At 37.7% G+C, this 21,291-nt stretch overlaps 1 protein-coding gene across 2 annotated transcripts in view; it reads right to left on the bottom strand.

Moving 5' to 3' along the window:
* Positions 1 to 10,082: 10,082 nt before the first annotated feature.
* LOC135199872 (uncharacterized) overlaps positions 10,083 to 21,291 on the bottom strand; it is a 13,418-nt gene continuing 2,209 nt past the window's right edge. The window contains exons 2-8 of one of the 2 annotated variants that reach the window (XM_064228006.1): positions 20,545 to 20,666; positions 18,881 to 18,989; positions 15,661 to 15,772; positions 14,819 to 14,955; positions 12,277 to 12,535; positions 10,835 to 11,027; positions 10,083 to 10,624 (exon numbers count right to left, since the gene is read on the bottom strand). In XM_064228006.1, the coding sequence (XP_064084076.1) occupies positions 10,456 to 10,624; positions 10,835 to 11,027; positions 12,277 to 12,535; positions 14,819 to 14,955; positions 15,661 to 15,772; positions 18,881 to 18,989; positions 20,545 to 20,663 (1,098 nt within the window). In that variant the 5' untranslated portion in view covers positions 20,664 to 20,666 and the 3' untranslated portion in view covers positions 10,083 to 10,455. Of the gene's footprint in view, positions 10,625 to 10,834; positions 11,028 to 12,276; positions 12,536 to 14,818; positions 14,956 to 15,660; positions 15,773 to 18,880; positions 18,993 to 20,544; positions 20,667 to 21,291 lie in introns of both variants that reach the window. The other variant, XM_064228005.1, reaches the window with a different exon arrangement.

Below are 21,291 nucleotides of genomic sequence, written 5' to 3'. Positions count from 1 at the left end.
GTCACTCTTGCCGTCCCCTGGGATGGGTACTACCTCTCCTGGAAAATCAAGCTAGTCACTCTCGCCGTCCCCTGTGATGGGTACTACCTCTCCTGGAAAATCAAGCTAGTCACTCTCGCCGTCTCCTGTGATGGGTACTACCTCACCTGGAAAATCAAGCTAGTCACTCTCGCCGTCCCATGGGATGGGTCTTACCTCTCCTGGAAAATCAAGGTAGTCACTCTTGCCGTCCCCTGGGATGGGTACTCCTCTCCTGGAAAATCAAGCGAGTCACTCTCGCCGTCCCCTAGGATGGGTACTACTTCTCCTGGAAAATCAAGCGAGTCACTCTCACCGTCCCCTAGGATGGGTACTACCTCTCCTAGAAAATCATGCGAGTCACTCTCGCCGTCCCATGGGATGGGTACTACCTCTCCTGGAAAATCAAGCTAGTCACTCTCGCCGTCCCATGGGATGGGCACTACCTCTCCTGGAAAATCAAGCTAGTCACTCTCGCCGTCCCCTTGTATGTGTACTACCTCTCCTGGAAAATCAAGCAAGTCACTCTCACCATCCCCTAGGATGGTTACTACCTTGCCTGGAAAATCAAGCTAGTCACTCTCGCCATCCCCTAGGATGGGTACTACCTCTCCTGGAAAATCAAGCGAGTCACTCTCGCCGTCCCCTAGGATAGGTACTACCTGTCCTGAAAAATCAAGCGAGTCACTCGCCGTCCCCTAGGATGGGTACTACCTCCCCTGGAAAATCAAGCGAGTCACTCTCGCTGTCTCCTAGGATGGGTACTACCTGTCCTGGAAAATCAAGCGAGTCACTCTCGCTGCCTCCTAGGATGGGTACTACCTCTCCTGGAAAATCAAGCGAGTCTCACTTGCCATCCCCGTGACGAGTTCTACCTCTCCTGGGAAATCAATTGAGTCACTCTCACCATCCCCTGGAATGGGTACGACCTGTCCTGGAAAATCAAGCGAGTGACTCTTGCCATCCCCAGGAATGGGTACTACCAGTCCTGGAAAATCAAGCTAGGTACTCTTGCTGTCCCCTGGAATGGGTACTACCTGTTCTGGAAAATTAAGCTAGTCACTCCTGCTGTTCCCTGGGATGGGTACTACCTGTCCTGGAAAATCAAGCGAGTGACCCTCACTGTCCCCTGGAATGGGTACGATCTGTCCTGGAAAATCAAGCTAGTCACTCTCGCCGAACCCTGGGATGGGTACTACCTGTCGTGGAAAATCAAGTGAATTACTCTCGCCGTCCCCTGGAATGGGTACTACCGGTCCTGGAAAATCAAGGTAGGTACTCTCGCCGTCCTCTGGAATTGATACTACCTGTTCTGGAAAATCAAGCTAAAGACTCTCACGGTTAGGGACTAGACCACCACTTCTGTTTGTTTGCCCAAGAAGAATATAGTGCTCATTTATTTATTTTTAGATAATAATGATGGTCAGGAGCCAGGAATGAACTGTACACTTCTAATACTACCTTGAAAATATTAACTTAATTCAGGCTTCTGATGCGGGTTAATGGAGAGAGAGAGAGAGAGAAAGAGAGAGAATATATATATATTTTTTATATCTTCCCTTGACATTTTATGGAGAACTAAGTCCAGCGAAGGAAATGCGCGTTCATTAAATGACGTAACGGACCAGAACCATTTGATGACGGGAGCGAGAATTGACCTCCTCCCGAAGTCAAATATTCTTTGAAAAATGAGCAGGGCGGCGGAAGGGAAGGATAAAAACGAAGAAGGAGAATTGGACGGATTATTTGTTTTTCTTTACGTTGGAAAGAGGGGGGGGGAAGGTGTCGGAGTAAGGGTAGAGGGAGGAGAAACTGAAAAGAAAAATATGAAATATATACTGGCAATATGACTCTCTGTAAGAGATGGTGGATAACATAGCTTTAAAACACTGATTTTCAGCATCTCAATCTTTCAGATATCGAGAGAGAGAGAGAGAGAGAGAGAGAGAGAGTGAGTGAGTGTCATTCAACTGCTTTCTGGTTATTAGAAATAAGAGAGAGAGAGAGAGTCATTCAACTGCTTTCTGGTCATTATAGATAAGAGAGAGAGAGAGAGAGAGAGAGAGAGAGAGAGAGAGAGAGAGAGAGAGAATTTATTCAACTGCATCCTCCTTATTGGAAATAAAAGAGAGATAGAGTCATTCAACTGCTCTCTGTTATTATTGTAAATGAGAGAGAGAGAGAGAGAGAGAGAGAGAGAGAGAGAGAGAGAGAGAGAGAGAGAGAGAGAGAGTTATTCATCTGCATCCTCCTCGTTGGAGAGAGAGAGAGTGAGAGTGAGTGAGTGAGTGAGTTATTCAACTGCTTGCTTATTGAAAATATGGAAGTGAGCAGGAGAGAGAGAGAGAGAGAGAGAGAGAGAGAGAGAGAGAGAGAGAGGGGAGGGTTGCAACAAACTATGTTCGTTGACGGAAAATTATGACCAAAGTTCGAACGAAAAGTTCCAGGCCGGAGGCTGTCAACAAAAAAAAAAAAAAAAAAAAAAAAAAAAAAAAAAAAAAAAAAAAAAAAAAAACTTACCAGGCGAGATAAAGACAGAAAAAAAAAAAAATCCTCCAGTTCGTCCTTGTATGTCTGCTCCGTAATTATTAGCGTAATTATTAGCGTATTCATTGGAGCTATAAAGAAAATCGAAGTGGTCTTTGAGGAATGCAGCTGGCAGCTAGAAAGGCGTATGTGTTTGTTTCGTTTACTCACTAATACAACTCAACTTGTATTTTAATATTTTACTGAAATCTTTATTAATTTATTTTTTTTCATTCGTTAACTGATCCGTCTTTTTTCTAATATCTCATCTCCTCTTTGTGTATTCCGCTTTACCATCTGTTACTTCCAGTGACCACCATGATATTCTTAGGAAGGTTAAATTCTAAGTCAGTGGCTCCTTTGGTGGGCTTGTTCCATATGAATAGGGTTCCTCAGCTTTTGTATAATAATAATAATAATAATAATAATAATAATAATAATAATAATAATAATATCTAATAATAATAATAAGGAGAAACAAATCCACAGTTATGTAAATGTACATATGTTTCAGTTTAAAAACAGCAAAGATAGCTTTCGGGAATCTGTAAACGGTTCCCCTTGATAAAGGGAACCGTATAGATTCCCGAAAGCTATCTTTGCTGTTTTTAAACTGAAATATATGTACATTTACATAGCTGTGGATTTGTTTCTCCATTTGAAGACTCGTGCTACTATGAGGATTTTTTTAATAATAATAATAATAATACTAATAATATAATAATAATAATAATAATAATAATAATATAATAATAATAAGAGGGATAAAGGGATAAGTCATTAAGATACTTATTTTACAATATGCTGCTTCAGGGAAGTTTTTCGTCAAATATATATATATAGTATATATATATATATATATATATAGTTATATATATATATATATATATATATATATATATATATATGTGTGTGTGTGTGTATGTATGTATGTATGCTATTGTATATATAGTATATATATATATATATATATATATATATATATATATAATATATTATATTATTATTCTATTATATTATAGAGAGCTTAAAGTTGGGTGAGAGAGAGCAGAGGGGAGATGAGAGAGAGAGAGAGAAGGCGGGTTCGCGGGATTGGCGGTCTACCCATCCACGTCCAGAATAAGAGAGAGAGAGAGAGAGAGAGGGGGAGAGCTCCGAGGGAGAGAGAGAGAGAGAGAGGAAATTTACTCATTCAAGAATTAAGTTATCAATACGAAAGAAAGAGAGAAAAAAAAGCGACATAAATTACAGTCATATTATAGACAAAAACTGTATGCATGTGCCAGAATGAGAGAGAGAGAGAGAGAGAGAGAGAGAGAGAGAGAGAGAGACAGAGAGAGAGAGAGAGAGAGAGAGAGCTCTACCCATCCAAGAGAGAACCGTCCGATTGAATCTATTGTTATGATCCCACCTGCGACATAATTAATCAGCTATTTCCTTCCGTTCCGCTGTCAGTCCGGATCCATTCATTATGAGAGGAGGGTTGTTCAGGTAGATAACGTCCAATTATCCGATTGTCGCCTGATTATGTCCGGGTGTGCTCTCTCTCTCTCTCTCTCTCTCTCTCTCTCTATAGATGGACGTCTTCGCGTAGTTCGGTTTCATTTCATCGTAACTGTTGATGGTGAACGGGAGTCAGTCTCTCTCTCTCTCTCTCTCTCTCTCTCTCTCTCTTTTATCCTGGCACGTGCATGCACTTTCTGTCTATAATATGACTGTAATTTATGTCGATTTTTTCTCTCTCTCTTTCTTTCATATTTATAACATGTATTGAATAAGTAAATTCTCTCTCTCTCTCTCTCTCTCTCTCTCTCCTCTCTCTCTCTCTCTCTCTCGCTCTCTCTCTCTCTTTATTGATAACTCAATTCTTGAATTAGTAATCTCTCTCTCTCTCTCTCTCTCCTCTCTCTCTCTCTCTCTCTCGTATTGATAACTTAATTCTTGAATAAGTAATTTCTCTCTCTCTCTCTCTCTCTCTCTCTCTCTCTCTCTCTCTCTCTTGTTCTGGCACGTGCATGTACTTTTTGTCTATGATATGACTGTAATTTATGTCGCTTTTTTTCTCTTACTTTCGTATTGATAACTTAATTCTTGAATAAGTAAATTTCCTCTCTCTCTCTCTGGTCAGAAATAAATGAAGAATTAAACAAAGATTGGGATAACATTTTCGTAAGTGATGATATAAGGGTAAATACGGAGATATTATATGAAATATTAGAGAAAATAGTGGATAAATATATACCGAAGAAGAAAAGTAAACAGCATGGAAAGTGATCGAACTAAAAAGTAAGATAGAAAATGCAGAACAAAAGATTATACAATCAAAAGAAAATGAAAAACGGGACTTGGAAGAAAAAACCCTAGTAAATATCAAGCAAAACCGCAAACTATTATACTCTTATGCGAAAAAGATGAATAAAAGAAGAATAGAAATAGGCCCTCTAAGAATTGAAGGGAGATTAACGAAAGAAAAAAGGAAATATGCAACATATTGGCAGAACGATTTAAGAGAGAATTCACCCCTAGAATTGATAATGAAGATAATGATATAGAAGTAAGGGACGAAAATAGTGAATATTTAGCTGACATAGATATTAATGAAGCTGATATTGTGCAGGCTATTAATGAAATTAAAAATGGAGCTGCAGCAGGGCCTGATGGTGTCCCTGCTATTTTGTTAAAGAAAGTTGTTCATTCTATTGCAAAGCCACTTGCAATATTATTAAGACAAAGTGTAGATACAGGCAAGATTTATGATGAGCACAAATTAGCATATATTACCCCTACTTTCAAAAGTGGATCAAGACTAGAGGCAAGTAATTATAGGTCTGTGAGTTTAACATCACAAATTATGAAAGTGTATGAAAGGGTAATGAAGAAAAATATTATGATTGGCAAAATGTAAAGCAAAAATGGGAATGTTGTTACGGCACTTCAAAACAAGAAAAGCTTAACACATGATTATGCTTTATAAAACATATGTTCGTAGTCCACTTGAATATTGCAATATGATATGGTACCCACACTATCAAAAGGATAGTGCACAAATAGAGAGTGTACAAAGGTCCTTTACAGCTAGAATAGAAGTTAAGGACCTTGACTACTGGGAAAGACTACAATCCTTAAAATTATATAGTCTAGAAAGGAGAAGAGAACGCTACATGATAATTCAGGCATGGAAACAGATAGAAGGAATAGCCGAAAACATCATGGAGCTAAAAATATCAGAAAGGGCAAGCAGAGGTAGATTAATAGTGCCCAAAATTATACCAGGAATAAAAAAGAAAGCACACAGGACATCTGAGGAATATATCAGGAGTGATCATAGATGTGTTTAAGAATAAGCTCGACAAATATCTAAGCTGCATCCCAGCCCATCCAAGATTGGAAGATGCAAAATATACCTGAAGATGTACTAGCATCTCTAGTAGACAATAGAGGTGACTCACACTGAGGGACCTGGGGCAACCCGAACAAGATGTAAGGTCTGTAAGTTAAGGTAAGGTCTCTCTCTCTCTCTCTCTCTCTCTCTCTCTCTCTCTCTCTCTCTCTCTCTCTCGTAATTTATATCGTTTATTTTTTTTCTCTATTTCTTTCCTGTTTATAATATAATTAAAGAGTAAATCTCTCTCTCTCTCTCTCTCTCTCTCTCTCTCTCTCTCTCTCTCTCTCTCTCTCAAGGTTCCTCTATTGCCAGACGTTATATACGAGATCGTGTCTCTCAGACGCAAACCGAGATGGTTGAAGGGCCACTTCAAAAAATGCAGGCATTATTTTCGGTAGGTTTTTTGCAAATCTCGAACCCTAATTAAGCCAGCGAGATTCCTCTTATGTGGGATAAAAATAAAAAATAAAATAGTCTCAGTATTTCTTTTCGAAAGGCTTAAGGTTAAGGGCTAATTACGTTATTTGAGAGAGAGACTGTTATATAAAAATTCGTTTCGCCTGAAATTAATTTTGCATTTCTTGTGGCAGTTTTGCAAGCGAAGACATTGTGGGCCCCCCCCTTTTTTTGAGGGAGGGGGGTTGGAAGCAAGTTGCTTGGGTAGAATGTTGAAAATACGATTGAAACATTTTCTCTTAATCTGAATTTAATTTTGCATTTCTTGTAGATCTTTTGCAAGCGTATCCAAGCGTGCTTTTTTTTTCTTATTTTGCAGTTTCTTGAAAAAAATCATCAGGAGAATGTTGAAGATACAAATAAAAAAACTTGTTTAGTCTGAATTTCATTTTTCTACTTCTTGAAACGATTGCAAGCAAGCAAGCAAGCACAACAATCTGGCATCGTATTTGCACTTGCTTGGAATAAAAAGAGTGGAATGAATGTTGTAAAATGGTAAAAATGAAATGTCGTTTCACCTGACTTTAATTTTGCATTTTTTGAGGCGGTTGCAAGCAAGCAGACAAGCACAGTGTGATTTTTTTTTTGCTGTTGTTTGAAAAAAAAAATAAAAGCTAGAATTTAACATCATATTTCTCTGGGCAGTGTCACGCATGCGCGTTTTTTTTTTTTTTTTTCGTTTTTTTTTTTTTTTTTTTTTTGGCAACCTGTAGCAGTAAAAATGGATCCAGTTTCACATTTCCTGTGCTGGCTTTCAACACGCATGCTGTTTAAAAAAAAAATTAATAAACGGAAGATTTTTCACGATCCAAAAGAACTCTCGAAAAACATTGCGAAGCAGCTGAAACAAATACCTTGTTTACATTGGACAGATAAACCCCAGCGTAGAAAGAAACATAGAACTTAATTAAAATTGTACACGTGCAAGGGAGTTTTAAAACATGGAAAAAGTGAAAAATATCAGTCGTCAGTTCCAGGAGTTTTAAAACGTGGAAAAAGAGAAAAAGATCAGTTGTCAGTTCCAGGAGTTTTAAAACGTGGAAAAAGAGAAAAAGATCAGTTGTCAGTTCCAGGAGTTTTAAAACGTGGAAATAATGATAATAGTTAATGTAACGTTTGTGTGTGTGTGTGTGTGTGTGTGTTGACCTTCCTTCTTTATTTGGTTTCGTTTATTTTTATTGATCCTTTATCGTTTCTCGCTTCATTTATTATTAGTTGGTATAGTCTCTCAGGAGTGTTTAAATGAGACATAGTGTAACTTTCTTCCCTTCATTCACACTAGAACGATAGTGTCACAATTATAAATTTAAGTCATGACGACTAATCGAAAAATGAAGTTTCTATTAACCGCTGCTGCTCTGTGGGAATCTGACCTCTTTTCGGGACGGGTGTTCTAACCCCCTTTTTCCTGAACCCTAATCTGCTTCCAGAGTCTTCGAGGCCCACCTTCAAGGCGGTACTTTGTTGCTGTCCCCACCTGGTACTTGTGGTGATCCGTTGATGTTACCTAATCACTTGCCCCCTTGGGTGTGATGATTAATTGTTAATTAATCCCTCTTCTTGAGGGTGGAGATGGTGACGTCACCGGAAGTCTTCAAGTTCCGGCAGAGGTTAAAAGGTTAGGCCACAGGTGAAACAGGTAGGCAGTTTTTAATGGCTGTGCTTTTCAGATTAGAACTTCGCGCGTGTTATGGCTACTGTCTCTCTCTCTCTCTCGTTTCTCTATTCCTCTTTCTCTCTCTCTTTTATATATATGCTTTTCCTAACTGACATTCTCCTAGCTACCATTACATTTACAAAAAAAAAATTGGAAAAGATGTATCAAAAGACAAGATACGTTTGACGTCATAAAAAAAGTACCTCGTTGGAACCATCCAAGCGTCATGGGAAAACCAGACAAGTGAGCTAACTAAGGCGTTAGCTATAATTGTTGACATGTCGGAATCAGTCTCTTGTGAAGACCACATCAGTCACGTTTGGATGGGGCCTAATTAATGCTGCACAATAGAAACCCTTCCCCTCCCCCCAACCCCGCGTTTAAGCCCGCCGTTGCAAAGACTTTGTGACTGACTCCTACGTATACATTTTAAGGGAGGCCCTAAGTTTCGAAGCTTTCTCCTGCTCGCAAGTGTCAGAGCCGGTTTCCAGTGACTTCGTGGGGTCAAATCTGTTGGATAAAATCCACCGGGATTTTCTGGTGTCTTCAGCGACTTCTTGCAGATGAGTGATGACCTGTTCTTTGGAAGATTGAATTTCGAATCAGTGGCCTCTGAGGTGGGCTTGTTCCGTGTGCATAGAGGTTCATCTTCCGAATAATAATAATAATAATAATAATAATAATAATAATAATAGTCATTGTCCCCCCCGAAGCGGTAAGCTGACCAGTATTATTATTATTATTATTATTATTATTATTATTATTATTATATTATTATTATTATTATTGTAACTTCCAGAAGTAAATGATTTTAATATGCAGACAATTTGAAAAAAATATTATTATTATTATTATTATTATTATTATTATATTATTATTATTATTATTATTATTATTATTATTATTATTATTATTGTAACTTCCAGAAGTAAAAGGTATTATTATGCAGGCAATTTGCAAAAAATTTAATAATAATAATAACTAATAATAATAATAATAATAATAATAATAATAATAATAATAGTAATAATATTGTTTGAAAATTGACTGCATATGAATGTCATTTACTTCTGGAAGTTACAGTAATAATAATAATAATAATAATAATAATAATAATAATAATAATAATAATAATAATAATAATAATAATAATACTGGTCAGCTTTCCGCAGAATGATGGACAGAGGACTGGCGGCCCAACTCGGGAAGTTGAGAGATGTATTTCTGGAACTTTGTAACATCCAACAATTTTTGGACCTGCTCCAAACACAAGTCTGTGACAGCATATCAGAAAGAATTCGAAACTGCTATTCCTTGACGTTTTACCAGGCATACGATTTTTAACACGAGCATATCCAAGTCTTCTTCATGTCACCCTCCTGGCATTTATTGAATAAATAAATAAATGCTCCCGTATTCTGTTAGGTTTTACAGTCTGTCCCGTAAGGGGGCGCTAGTAGTGCCTTTGCGGCGACCCCTAGCTGCAGCCCCTTTTCTTTTTTTTCCTTTTTTTCTTTTTTATTTTACTATACCTCCGTTCCTATTCTCGTTCTTCCATCCTACTTCCCTCGACCATCTTCTAACAGTTATTTCATAGTGCAACTGCGACGTTTTCCTCCTGTTACACCTTTCAGACCTTGTATGGCTGTCAGTTTCCGTTTCATCGCTGAATGACATTCATCGTCATGGGTCCCAGCGCTTGGCCTTTGGCCTAAATCGTATATTCCAATTTACAGTTTGTATTTTATGAATACAGTCAATTGAAGAAGAAAATAACATAAGCTATAAACAAATCTTACTGCGTTTATCTTAACATATAATGTTGAGTATAATTATATATTTAACAATATACGCACAACTCTATACAAATACACCTCCTCTGTATTCTAGTAAATTTTACAGTTTGATTTTATATATATATATATATATATATATATATATATATATATATATATAAAGCTAAACGGAAGGAGAGAAATAATACAAGCTGAAAACGAAACTTCCTACTTTTAACTTAATATTTATAAAATATAATATACAAAAAAACGATATTACGTCTTAACATATCAAGGATAATATACAAGTTAAGTACATCTTAGTTTTACCAGACCACTGAGCTGATCAACAGCTCTCCTCCTAGGGCTGGCCCGCAGGATTAGGAATTTTTGACGTGGCTAGGAACCAACTGGTTACATACAGCTTATTGTAGTGGGATCCGAACCACATCGAGAAAGGCATTCCTATCACCAGATATAAAATTCCTCTGACGTCGCGTTGGCAGAGCGGAGAATGGAAGCCGGACACTGAGATCGGTAGTCGAGAACGTAACCGACTCGTCCAACGAGAAAGCAGGATGATATATAAGGAATGAGGTACGTAGCAATGGTATATAAATGCGCAGACATTCAACTCGTCAGTTACCGGACGGAATGAGGGAAGCGTAGTCGATGAGGAATCTCATGACTCCAGGCAGAGAGAACGGACACTTCGGGAACTGCCTGTGACAGTGGCCCTGTTTTCGACCCAGTTCGACAGCCTTGGCTATCGAGCCCTGCCCTATGAAGGACTGCATCCAGGAACTCCTGTAATGAGTGAAAGTTTGCAGGGAATGAAACCTAACACGTCAATAAATAATTAAAAGTAAATAAATGAATGAATAAATAAATAAGAGTAAATTAATATATGTAAGCAGTATCTTAGTTGCATTGTGTGAGTAAAACTTGAGAGAGAGAGAGAGAGAGAGAGAGAGAGAGAGAGAGAGAGAGAGCAAGTAAAACCTACGGATGCTCTACCTGGCTAATCCGCTGACAATGAGTTCGGATGCGTCCGCATCGCCCTCCTGGACGCTTTCCTCTGATCCGGCCACGTACGAACACACGGCCCTCTGCATGCACGACGTCGAGTCGAGGTCGTACTGGGCCAAGGCGTCGTCCAGCTGGTTCAGAATCGACGTGAAGGGAGCCACTGGGAGGGGGACCGCTCCTTCTGAAATGGGGGAGGGGGGAGGGTTTGGGTGGGGAATTTGTACGTTTAAAAATGGAAAATTTTAAGATGCGTTTTTTTGGTAGTGAAGTAGTTTGGAATGTTTTTCGAATGGTAATGAATCAGAATAAAGAAGAGAGGAATACTTGTGAGTGTATATATATATACATATATATATATATATATATATATATATATATATATATATATATATATATATATATATATATAGAATGTTTTTATGTTTTTAAAAAATACCCTTACAAATATGCATCATATGAAACTACATGTTTCTGGCGGTTTTTCAAATACAACTTCCTCGCGCCGCAATAAACTTCATAAACATCTCAGCTCGCTGATCATATTTTTGGACAGGTTCACCACCCAAAAATTTCGAATGCGAATTTTCAAAAAAAAAAAAAATGTAATAAAGAAACTCCCACCACTACCACCACCATCACCACATCCAAATTCCATGTGAGGTGAGGAAGAAAGGATAGCGGCAGAGGCAATTCGGAGCTCTGCTGCTGTCAATCTGTCACGAAGGATAACATATTGTATCTCCCGAATTCAGAGGCATTTAATTGAACTGATGTAGACGCTAGACTCTCTCTCTCTCTCTCTCTCTCTTTCTCTTTCTCTTTGATATTGGGTCTCCATGGTGCTCAGTCCCAAGAGTCCTTACATTGATCTAGGGAGAAAGTTATGTTGGAGTGTTGGTGGTAAGGGCATAGAGTGGGAGAGAGGGAGGACCACTTTTACTTGTTTCATGACAGAGCCAATAATGTATCCTTGCTAACCAAAGCTTTCAATTAAGTACTTGGTGGTTAGTCGACTGAAATGGTTTTCACCCACGGGGAGAAGTTGAAGGTTGACACTCACAGCTGTGTAGCTTATATATGCTACATTTATTGGCTATAAGTATATAGCCTGCATATGTCATATGTATAGGCTATATGATGTATCCCATGTGTGTCACGTATGTAAGTTATATGTTATAGCTTGCTGTATATATGTTCCATACATGGGCTATACGGTATAGCCTGTAGATGTCGCATATAAATAGGCTATATTGTATAGCCTATATATGTCACATATGTAGGCTACATGGTATTGCCTATATATGTCACATATATAGGCTACACAGAATAGCCTAATGTATGTCACATACTACATATGCTATAATACTCGTAGCACTTACAACCTATCTCTGTGATGGCTTCAGGAAAAAAAATATACCAACTTCCCTCACCTCTGTCCATGATCCTCCCATAAGAGGAGGTGGTGTAGGAACTGCTTGAGGATCCAATGGCGCTGGTGATCCAGGAGGCCAGCTGGGGCAGGAGCAAGCTCGCAGCCAAAATGGCCCCGCCGATGATGAGGAGAGAGGGCCAGTTGATGGCCATGAGGGAATTGAGGGCGCTGGTCGTGCTGTCGCTGAAGTTCTGTCCAATGGACATGATTGACGACATCGGGATGGACAGGAACGGGACAGTGAAGCTGATGCCTAGCTGGAAATGGAAAGGAATGGGACGGTGAAGCTGATTCCTAGCTGGAAATATACAGGAATGGGATGGTGAAGCTGATTCCTTCCTGGAAATATACAGGAATGGGATGGTGAAGCTGATTCCTTCCTGGAAATATACAGGAATGGGATGATGAGGCTAATACCTAGTTGGAATGGGACGATGAATCTGATGCCTAGCTGGAAATCTATAAGAATGGAATGGTGAAGCTGGTTCCTAGCTGGAAATGTACAGGAATGGGACGGTGAAGCTGGTTCTTTGCTGGAAATATAAAGAAATAGGGCAGTTAAGCTGGTTCCTTCCTGGAAATATAAAGAAACAGGGCAGGGAAGCTGGTTTCTTGCTGGAAATATAAAGAAACAGGGCAGTTAAGCTGGTTCCTTCCTGGAAATATAAAGAAATATGGCAGTGAAGCTGGTTCTTTGCTGGAAATATAAAGAAATAGGGCAGTTAAGCTGGTTTCTTGCTGGAAATATAAAAAAAAGGGCAGTGAAGCTGGTTCCTAGCAGGAAATATAAAGAAATAAGACAGTAAAGCTGATTCCTTGCTGGAAATATAAAGAAATAGGCAGTAAAGCTGGTTCCTTGCTGGAAATACAAAGGAATAGGGAGGTGAAGCTGGTTCCTAGCTGGAAATATACAGGAATGGGACGGTGAAGCAGAGTCCTGGCTGGAAATGTGCTGGAATGTCATGGTGAAGTTAATACTTAGCTGGAATGGGATGGTGAACTTGATTCCTAGCTGGAAATATATAGGAGTGGGTCGGTGAAACTGTCTAGTTGGAAATATACAAGAATGGGATGGTGAAGCTGATTCCTAGCTAGAAATATATTGGAATGGGATGGTGAAGCTAATTCTTAGCTGGAAATATATTAGAATGGGATTTTGAAGCTGATTTCTAGCTGGAAATATATTGGAATGGGATGGTGAAGCTAATTCTTAGCTGGAAATATATTAGAATGGGATTTTGAAGCTGATTTCTAGCTGGAAATATATTGGAATGGGATGGTGAAGCTGATTCCTAGTTGGAAATATATTGGAATGGGATGGTGAAGCTGATTCCTAGTTGGAAATATATTGGAATGGGGTGGTGAAGCTGATTCCTGCTGTAAATATATTGGAATGGGATGGTGAAGCTGATTCGTAGCTGGAAATATATTGGAATGGGAGGGTGAAGCTGATTCCTAGTTGGAAATATACAAGAATGGGATGGTGAAGCTGATTCCTAGCTGGAAATATATTGGAATGGGATGGTGAAGCTGATTCCTAGTTGGAAATATACAAGAATGGGATGGTGAAGCTGATTCCTAGCCGGAAGTACAGAATAGGACAAGAAGAGACTTATTCTCTCGTCTCTCTGTGTTTTGTGTTTAATATGGGAAAACTGCTACGAATTTACATACAGTGAAGAGGGTAAACGAACTAACGTTGAAAAGAACTCTGGTTTTCCATGGAATGACTGAAATGTCATCTGACATACATTGGAGACAATAATTTTCACCACATTTAATGAGAGTAATGTATTATTATTAATAGATTATTATTATTATCATTATTATCAAAGAAGCCTTACAGCATATCAATTTGCATAAGAATCACCCCTGTGCTTCCCGTATATGAGATACATAAACGGAATATATATATATATATATATATATATATATATATATATATATATATGTATCTATATATATATATATATATATATATATATATATATATTATATACAAGGTAAAAAGTAACAGCATGAAAATTAAAATAAACTCGTGAAATGATAGATATATATATAGATAGGTATCTATATATATATATATATATATATAATATATAGATATATATATATATACAATATATATATATAAACAAGGTAAAAAGAAAGCATGAAAAATTAAAATAAAACTTCGTGAAATGATATATATATATATATATATATATATATATATATATATATATATATATATATATATATATAAACAAGGTAAAAAGTAACAGCATGAAAATTAAAATAAACTCGTGAAATGATACATGGTGTACATACACAAAACGGCAATGTGTATGGAATCCTGGGATTATTTCTTCTTAATATCACATAAAACCTGGAAGAAGAAGAATAATATGAAACCTTAATGATGGTTCCTATTGAAGAGGGATCTTGCAGGAAGGAGAATGAATGCTATTTAAAGAAGAAGAAGAAGAAAGAAAACTCTCAGAAAGGAGAATGAATGTTACCTAAAGGGGGGGAAAAAAAAAATAAGAAGAAAAACTTACGTCTAGAGTTTGCCTGGCAGTATTCAGCGAGAAGAAGCGACTGGTGTTGTTCCTTGAGCCGCTGGAGTATTGCGAGGTTCCTGGGGGACTCCCTGGGGAGTAGCCACCCCCTGAAGAAGAAGGATACCCCCCGCCTGCTGGAGTGCCAAAAGAATGATCATACACTGGTGTTCCTCATTTTAATTTGTTTTAAGAAAGCACTGCGTGGACCATGTTGGCAGTGCAATTACTTAAAGTGTAATGCAGTATAAACAAGCAATACATGGACCATGTTGACGGTGCTATCACATAAAATGTAACTCAGTATAATTAAACGCTGTATGGACCATGTTGACAGTGCTATCACCTAAAATGTAATTCAATATAAACAAGCAATACATGGACTATATTGACAGTGCTATCACCTAAAATGTAATTCAGTATAAACAAGCAATACATGGACTATATTGACAGTGCTATCACCTAAAATGTAATTCAGTATAAACAAGCAATACATGGACCATGTTGACCGTGCTATCACATAAAATGTAACTCAGTATAATCAAACACTGTATGGACCATGTTGACAGTGCTATCTCCTAAAATGTAATTCAGTATAAACAAGCAATACATGGACTATATTGACAGTGCTATCACCTAAAATGTAATTCAGTATGTGCAAGTACTACATGGTCCATGTTGACAGTGCTATCACATAAAATGTAATTCGGTAGTATAAGAAAGCACTAAATGGACCATGTCGACAGTGCTATCATCTAGAATGTAACTCCATATTTTCAGTGATTATTGGTGCTTCTTGTAGTAAATTCACGTTAAAAATGGTTAGAGAAACATTCACCTACCTAGATATTTCTCCATGGTGAGATAGTCTGCCTTGGAACTGTTGCTGTGGATCACATCGTGGGGTTGGAAGAAGCTCCCAGAAAAGCTTTTATACTCCTGTGATGGGCTTATCTATAGTTGACGAGAGAGAGAGAGAGAGAGAGAGAGAGAGAGAGAGAGAGAGAGAGAGAGAGAGAGAGAGAGAGCTGTTATTAGTATGATTATAAGAAATCAGTAACTCGTATCCCACTGTTTTTAGTAAAGTTTTATTTGAACCTGTTGCATGCCATCGTGATGATATGAGTAGGTTTATGCTCTGTGTTATATTAAGTTAGTTATTTTTTACGGGATTTAATTGTCTTCGTTTTCCTTCGAAAATAAAAAAAAATACTTTGATTATCTGCATTGCTTCTAGCATAAGAAAAACCTATTGTCGTGAACTGCCAGGCTTATATAAAGTTTGAGCCTTTAGGTGTTATGAAACTGTACCGTGCATTCTGGGATAAAGTGAGATAGGAGACAGTAGGATTTGTATGCTCGGACGAAAAGCGAGATGCTGACACTGCAGTCTTTAGAATGTGGGAAAACTATTGCTTTTATCTATCAAGATTGAGGAAATAGCTGAAAATACAAGAGAGAAATGTGAAGCGTGTGTCCCTGGTCGAGAGTGTCTCAGTGGATTACTAACCTGCACAGAAGAACGCAGGAAAAAGTGGAAGTTAAAAGCCGTAGAGAAAACAACTGAAGTTACCTTGGAGGTTACTTAGGCACAAATTGAAATGTACAGTATGCTGTCTTTCAGTAGTGCAGAATTGTATGTAGAATTGTACAATTGTAAGTCACTCTCATATGTAGATGTAAGGTTTTGTAGCTGGTTTAAAATAAAGATAGCTGAAGAAATATGAAACAAAATCCCAATAGTGTTTCTTGTAAAAAAAAAAAAAAAAAAAAAAAAAAAGATAAGAAAAGGTGGATAGTGCAATGAAAAAATATGATTCAGTCAGATATTTCTATCCAGAATATGAGCAGAAAATGAAGTTTCCGCCCACGCATGAAAGTAGACTAGAAGATCATTTGAAGGAGCTGCAGAAACAGAAAAAAACATGGAGAATTTCACCCATGCACCCAGAAGAAAAAGGTGTTGCCCACAGCCTCAGGACAAGTGAAGAATTAGTTAGAAAGATTAATGTTCTTGTCAGACACCAAGGTAAAGATGGGAAGTGCGTTTTTGGAGAAAAAACAACAGAAAATGAACTGCGATATATTGGGGATTCTCTAGCATGGGAAGATAAAAAGTACAGAAAGCATAAAACAGCCTAGCATGCAATAAAGAATTGCTAGTTTGGAGAGCAAAACAAAACGTTGGAAGAAATCATATCATAGAAAGTAATAGCTACTTTCACTGAACTTTTAGTATTGGAAAACAAATCAAAGCATAGTCGAGACCTTCTGCATTCAGATTAAAAATCAAGTAAAATTAAAATTATGTTAGTCAGCAATGTTATTTAGATTTCATTGGTGACCCAACATCGATGGGAAGTCAGTCACTCAAGAGAGACATCATCAACGAAAAGTCAACAAGTCACTCAGTCTCTGGTCTGTTTCAGTCTTGAAGAGGTCTTGCTCGGTGGTAATCTGTCCTAAAAATACAGGAAAACGTTTAGTTTGTCATATAATTTTCTGCAGTAAAACGTTTAGTGGGCTAATAGTTTGTCAAATATTTTCTGCAGTAAAACGTTCAGTTAGCTAAAATAGTTTGGCAAGTAGTTTTATGCAGTAAAACGTTTAGTTGGCAAATAGTTTGGAAAATAGTTTTCCTACAGTAAAACATTTAGTTGGCAAATAGTTTTCCCGCAGTAAAACATTGAGTTGGCAAATAGTTGCCCTGCAGTAAAACACTGAGTTGGCAAATAGTTTTCCTGCAGTAAAACATTTAGTTGGCAAATAGTTTTCCTGCAGTAAAACTTTCAGTTAGCTAATAGTTTGGCAGATAGTTTTCTGCAGCAAAACGTTCAGTTGGCTAATAGTTTTCCCTGCAGTAAAACGTTTAGTTGGCAAATAGTTTTCTACAGTAAAACATTTATTTGGCTAATAGTTTGGCAAATGGATTTCCCTGCAGTAAAACGTTTAGTTGGCTAATAGCTTGGCAAATAGTTTTCACTGCAGTAAAACATTTATTTGGCTAATAGTTTGGCAAATAGTTTTCTACAGTAAAACGTTCAGTTGACAAGCACTTTTCTTGTACTGAGAGTTTTACGAAGAAAACCAAATTTAGGTGGCCATGCAACGCAAAAACACCATACAAATAAACAAACAAATTTAGGTGGCAAGTGACGGTCAAAAATAGCAGTAGATTTCGTTGTCCAAGAGTTCTATTCTAAGGATCAGTAATAAAATCAAGGCAGCAGAAGACTGACAAGGGATACGTCAGTGAGCATCGACTCTAATTTCCAGGTGACAGGAAATTTAACGTGGCAAATTCGATTCTAGAAGTTAGCTTTCCTCGTATGCGAAACTTTTGAATTTCTAAATGATTATAAAGAACAAGTACTTTGCCTGACTCGGCTTATTGCATTAGAGTCAAAGTTACGTGAATGATATTGAGAAGAGTCTTGAGGAAGATCGGTCTGATTGGTGTGGAATATCATTCCATGTTTGGTAATTGAACATTTGCAAGGAGAATTTGAAAGTGTTAGAATGTTGGTTAAACGGCTTAAGCTGAATTTTAGAGTGTTAGAATGTTGATTAAACTGCATTTTTAGTGTTAGAATGTGGGATAAACTGTTTAACTGCATTTTAGTGTTTTAGAATGTCGGTTTAACTGCATTTTAGTGTTAGAATGTTGGTTAAACTGCATTTTAGAGTGTTAGAATGTTGGTTAAACTGCAATTTTTAGTGTTGGATTGTTGGTTAAACTGCATTTTAGTGTTAGAATGTTGGTTAAACTGGCTAAACTGCATTCAGTGTTAGAATGTTGGTTGAACTTCTTAAACTGCATTCAGTGTGTTAGAATGGTAGTTAAACTGCATTTATAGTGTTAGAATGGTGTTAAACTTAATTTACAGGTTAGAATGTTGTTTAAATTGGCTAAACTACATTTAGAGTATTAGCATGTTGGTTAAACTGCATGTACAGGGTTAGAAAGTGGGTTAAACTTAATTTCCAAGTTAGGATGTTGGTTAAACTGGTTAAACTGCATCTTTGAGTGTTCGAATGTTGCTCTGTATAGGGCCATCTTACCTTGTTAGGGGGAGGAACGACAGTGACTACGTGGGAAGATGGAGAGGACTCCTCCGCCCACTGGTCTTTCTGGTGACCTCCGGAGAACAGGGGGAATGTGATGCCACCGCTGCTGGAAGCCGAAAAAAAAAAACGGGGAGGAAGTATGATTATACTTATGAATAAGTAGAGAGGTACACTAAAGATAAACGTAGGTGACAGAGAGAATTTGCATTAATGGTATCACAACTGTATTATTATTATTATTATTATTATTATTATTATTATTATTATTATTATTATTATTATTTATTTATTTTTTTTTTTGCTCTGTCTCAGTCCTCCAATTCGACTGGGTGGTATTTATAATGTGGGGTTCCGGGTTGCATCCTGCCTCCTTAGGAGTCCATCACTTTTCTTACTATGTGCGCCGTTTCTAGGATCACACTCTTCTGCATGAGTCCTGGAGCTACTTCAGCCCCTAGTTTTTCTAGATTCCTTTTCAGGGATCTTGGGATCGTGCCTAGTGCTCCTATGATTATGGGTACGATTTCCACTGGCATATCCCATATCCTTCTTATTTCTATTTTCAGGTCTTGATACTTATCCATTTTTTCCCTCTCTTTCTCTTCAACTCTGGTGTCCCATGGTATTGCGACATCAATGAGTGATACTTTCTTCTTGACTTTGTCAATCAACGTCACGTCTGGTCTATTTGCACGTATCACCCTATCCGTTCTGACACCATAGTCCCAGAGGATCTTTGCCTGATCGTTTTCTATCACTCCCTCAGGTTGGTGCTTGTACCACATATTACTGCAAGGTAGCTGATGTTTCTTGCACAGGCTCCAGTGGAGGGCTTTTGCCACTGAATCATGCCTCTTTTTGTACTGGTTCTGTGCAAGTGCTGGGCATTCGCTTGCTATGTGGTTTATGGTTTCATTTTTCGTATTGCACTCCCTACATATGGGAGAGATGTTATTTCCGTCTATCGTTCTTTGAACATATCTGGTTCTTAGGGCCTGATCTTGTGCCGCTGTTATCATTCCTTCAGTTTCCTTCTTTCTTATTATTATTATTATTATTATTATTATTATTATTATTATTATTATTATTATTATTATTATTTCTTCTGTACTCAAGTTGGTTATTAAAACGCCAAATGGGGGAATCATGTCAAAAACGTGGTATTTGGCAAACTGAATATTATGCAAAATGCTGTAGAAATTGGATCTTGATACCGACTTTTTTTCTGTACTCAAGTTGGCTATTAAAACGCTATGAATCCCCTATTTGGATTTTAATAGCCAACTAGAGTACAGAAGAAAAGTCAGTAATAGGAAGAATAGAGAAAATTCTATACAAAATAAACGCGGCTGAAATAGCCATTATTTTCAATAAAACCTGTATTATTATTGTTGTTATTATTATTTTTGGTAGAAGACCCTCTTTTAGGCAAATACTGTTAAAAGGAATGGCAGAATCAACTCGCTTAATTCTGCCATTCTTTTTGATATTATTATTATTATTATTATTATTATTATTATTATTATTATTATTATTATTATTATTATTATTATTACTGGAGAAACAAATCCACAGATATGTATGGGTACGTATATTTATAAATGATTGTAAACGCACAACATCATATAAGGTAATAAGCTGGTAAGACTGCAACTTACCCTAAAGATGGTGACAGGTTCAGGGATGACTGGGCATCTGAGACGCCTAGCAGCAGGATCAAGGGTACCAACTTTGTCACTGTCCTCCTCGTGGTTAACATGGCTGCCAACTGTGTCATTACCTGTCAAAACATAATGAAAACATGAGAATGGATTCAGGGTTGGTATACATAGATCTGTCTGTGGGCCAGCTGTGTCATTACCTGTCAAAACGTAACCTAACGAAGTAATGAGACAGGAGTCAAGGTTGGTATGCATGGGACCTCAATAGTCCAATCGGTATCCCTTCAGCCCCTAGCTGTGACCCCTTCCATTCTTCTTACTATACCTCCCTCAAATTCTCTGTCATCTATGTTACTTTCCTGAACCCTTTTCTAACAATGGTTTCTCAAGGCTCTTTGGGGCGTCCCTTTGGTTCCAAGCTGCAACCCCTTCCATTCTTTACTATACCTCCTTTCATATTCTCTTTCATCCACGTTACTTTCCTGAACCCTTTCCTAACAATGGTTTGTTAGTGCAACTGCTTTGAGGTTTTCCTCGTGTGACACCTTTCAAACCTTTTACTCTCAATTTTCCTTCCAGCGCTGAATGACCTCTTTATAGGTCCCAGTGCTTGGCCTTCGGCCTGAATTTTATATCCCAATTCCAGTTTCCTCAATAATACGTTTTTCTCTCTTTGGATAGATGCTATTTATGTCTTTGACCCACGTTGACTTTTCTGACGCTGAGATAACTATCTCATAAATT

The sequence above is a fragment of the Macrobrachium nipponense genome, chromosome 26, assembly GCF_015104395.2.
Source record: "Macrobrachium nipponense isolate FS-2020 chromosome 26, ASM1510439v2, whole genome shotgun sequence".
Taxonomy (NCBI): Eukaryota; Metazoa; Arthropoda; class Malacostraca; order Decapoda; family Palaemonidae; genus Macrobrachium; species Macrobrachium nipponense.
Note: the sequence above shows the minus strand (reverse complement) of the source record. Positions and strands in the feature narration are given on the sequence as shown.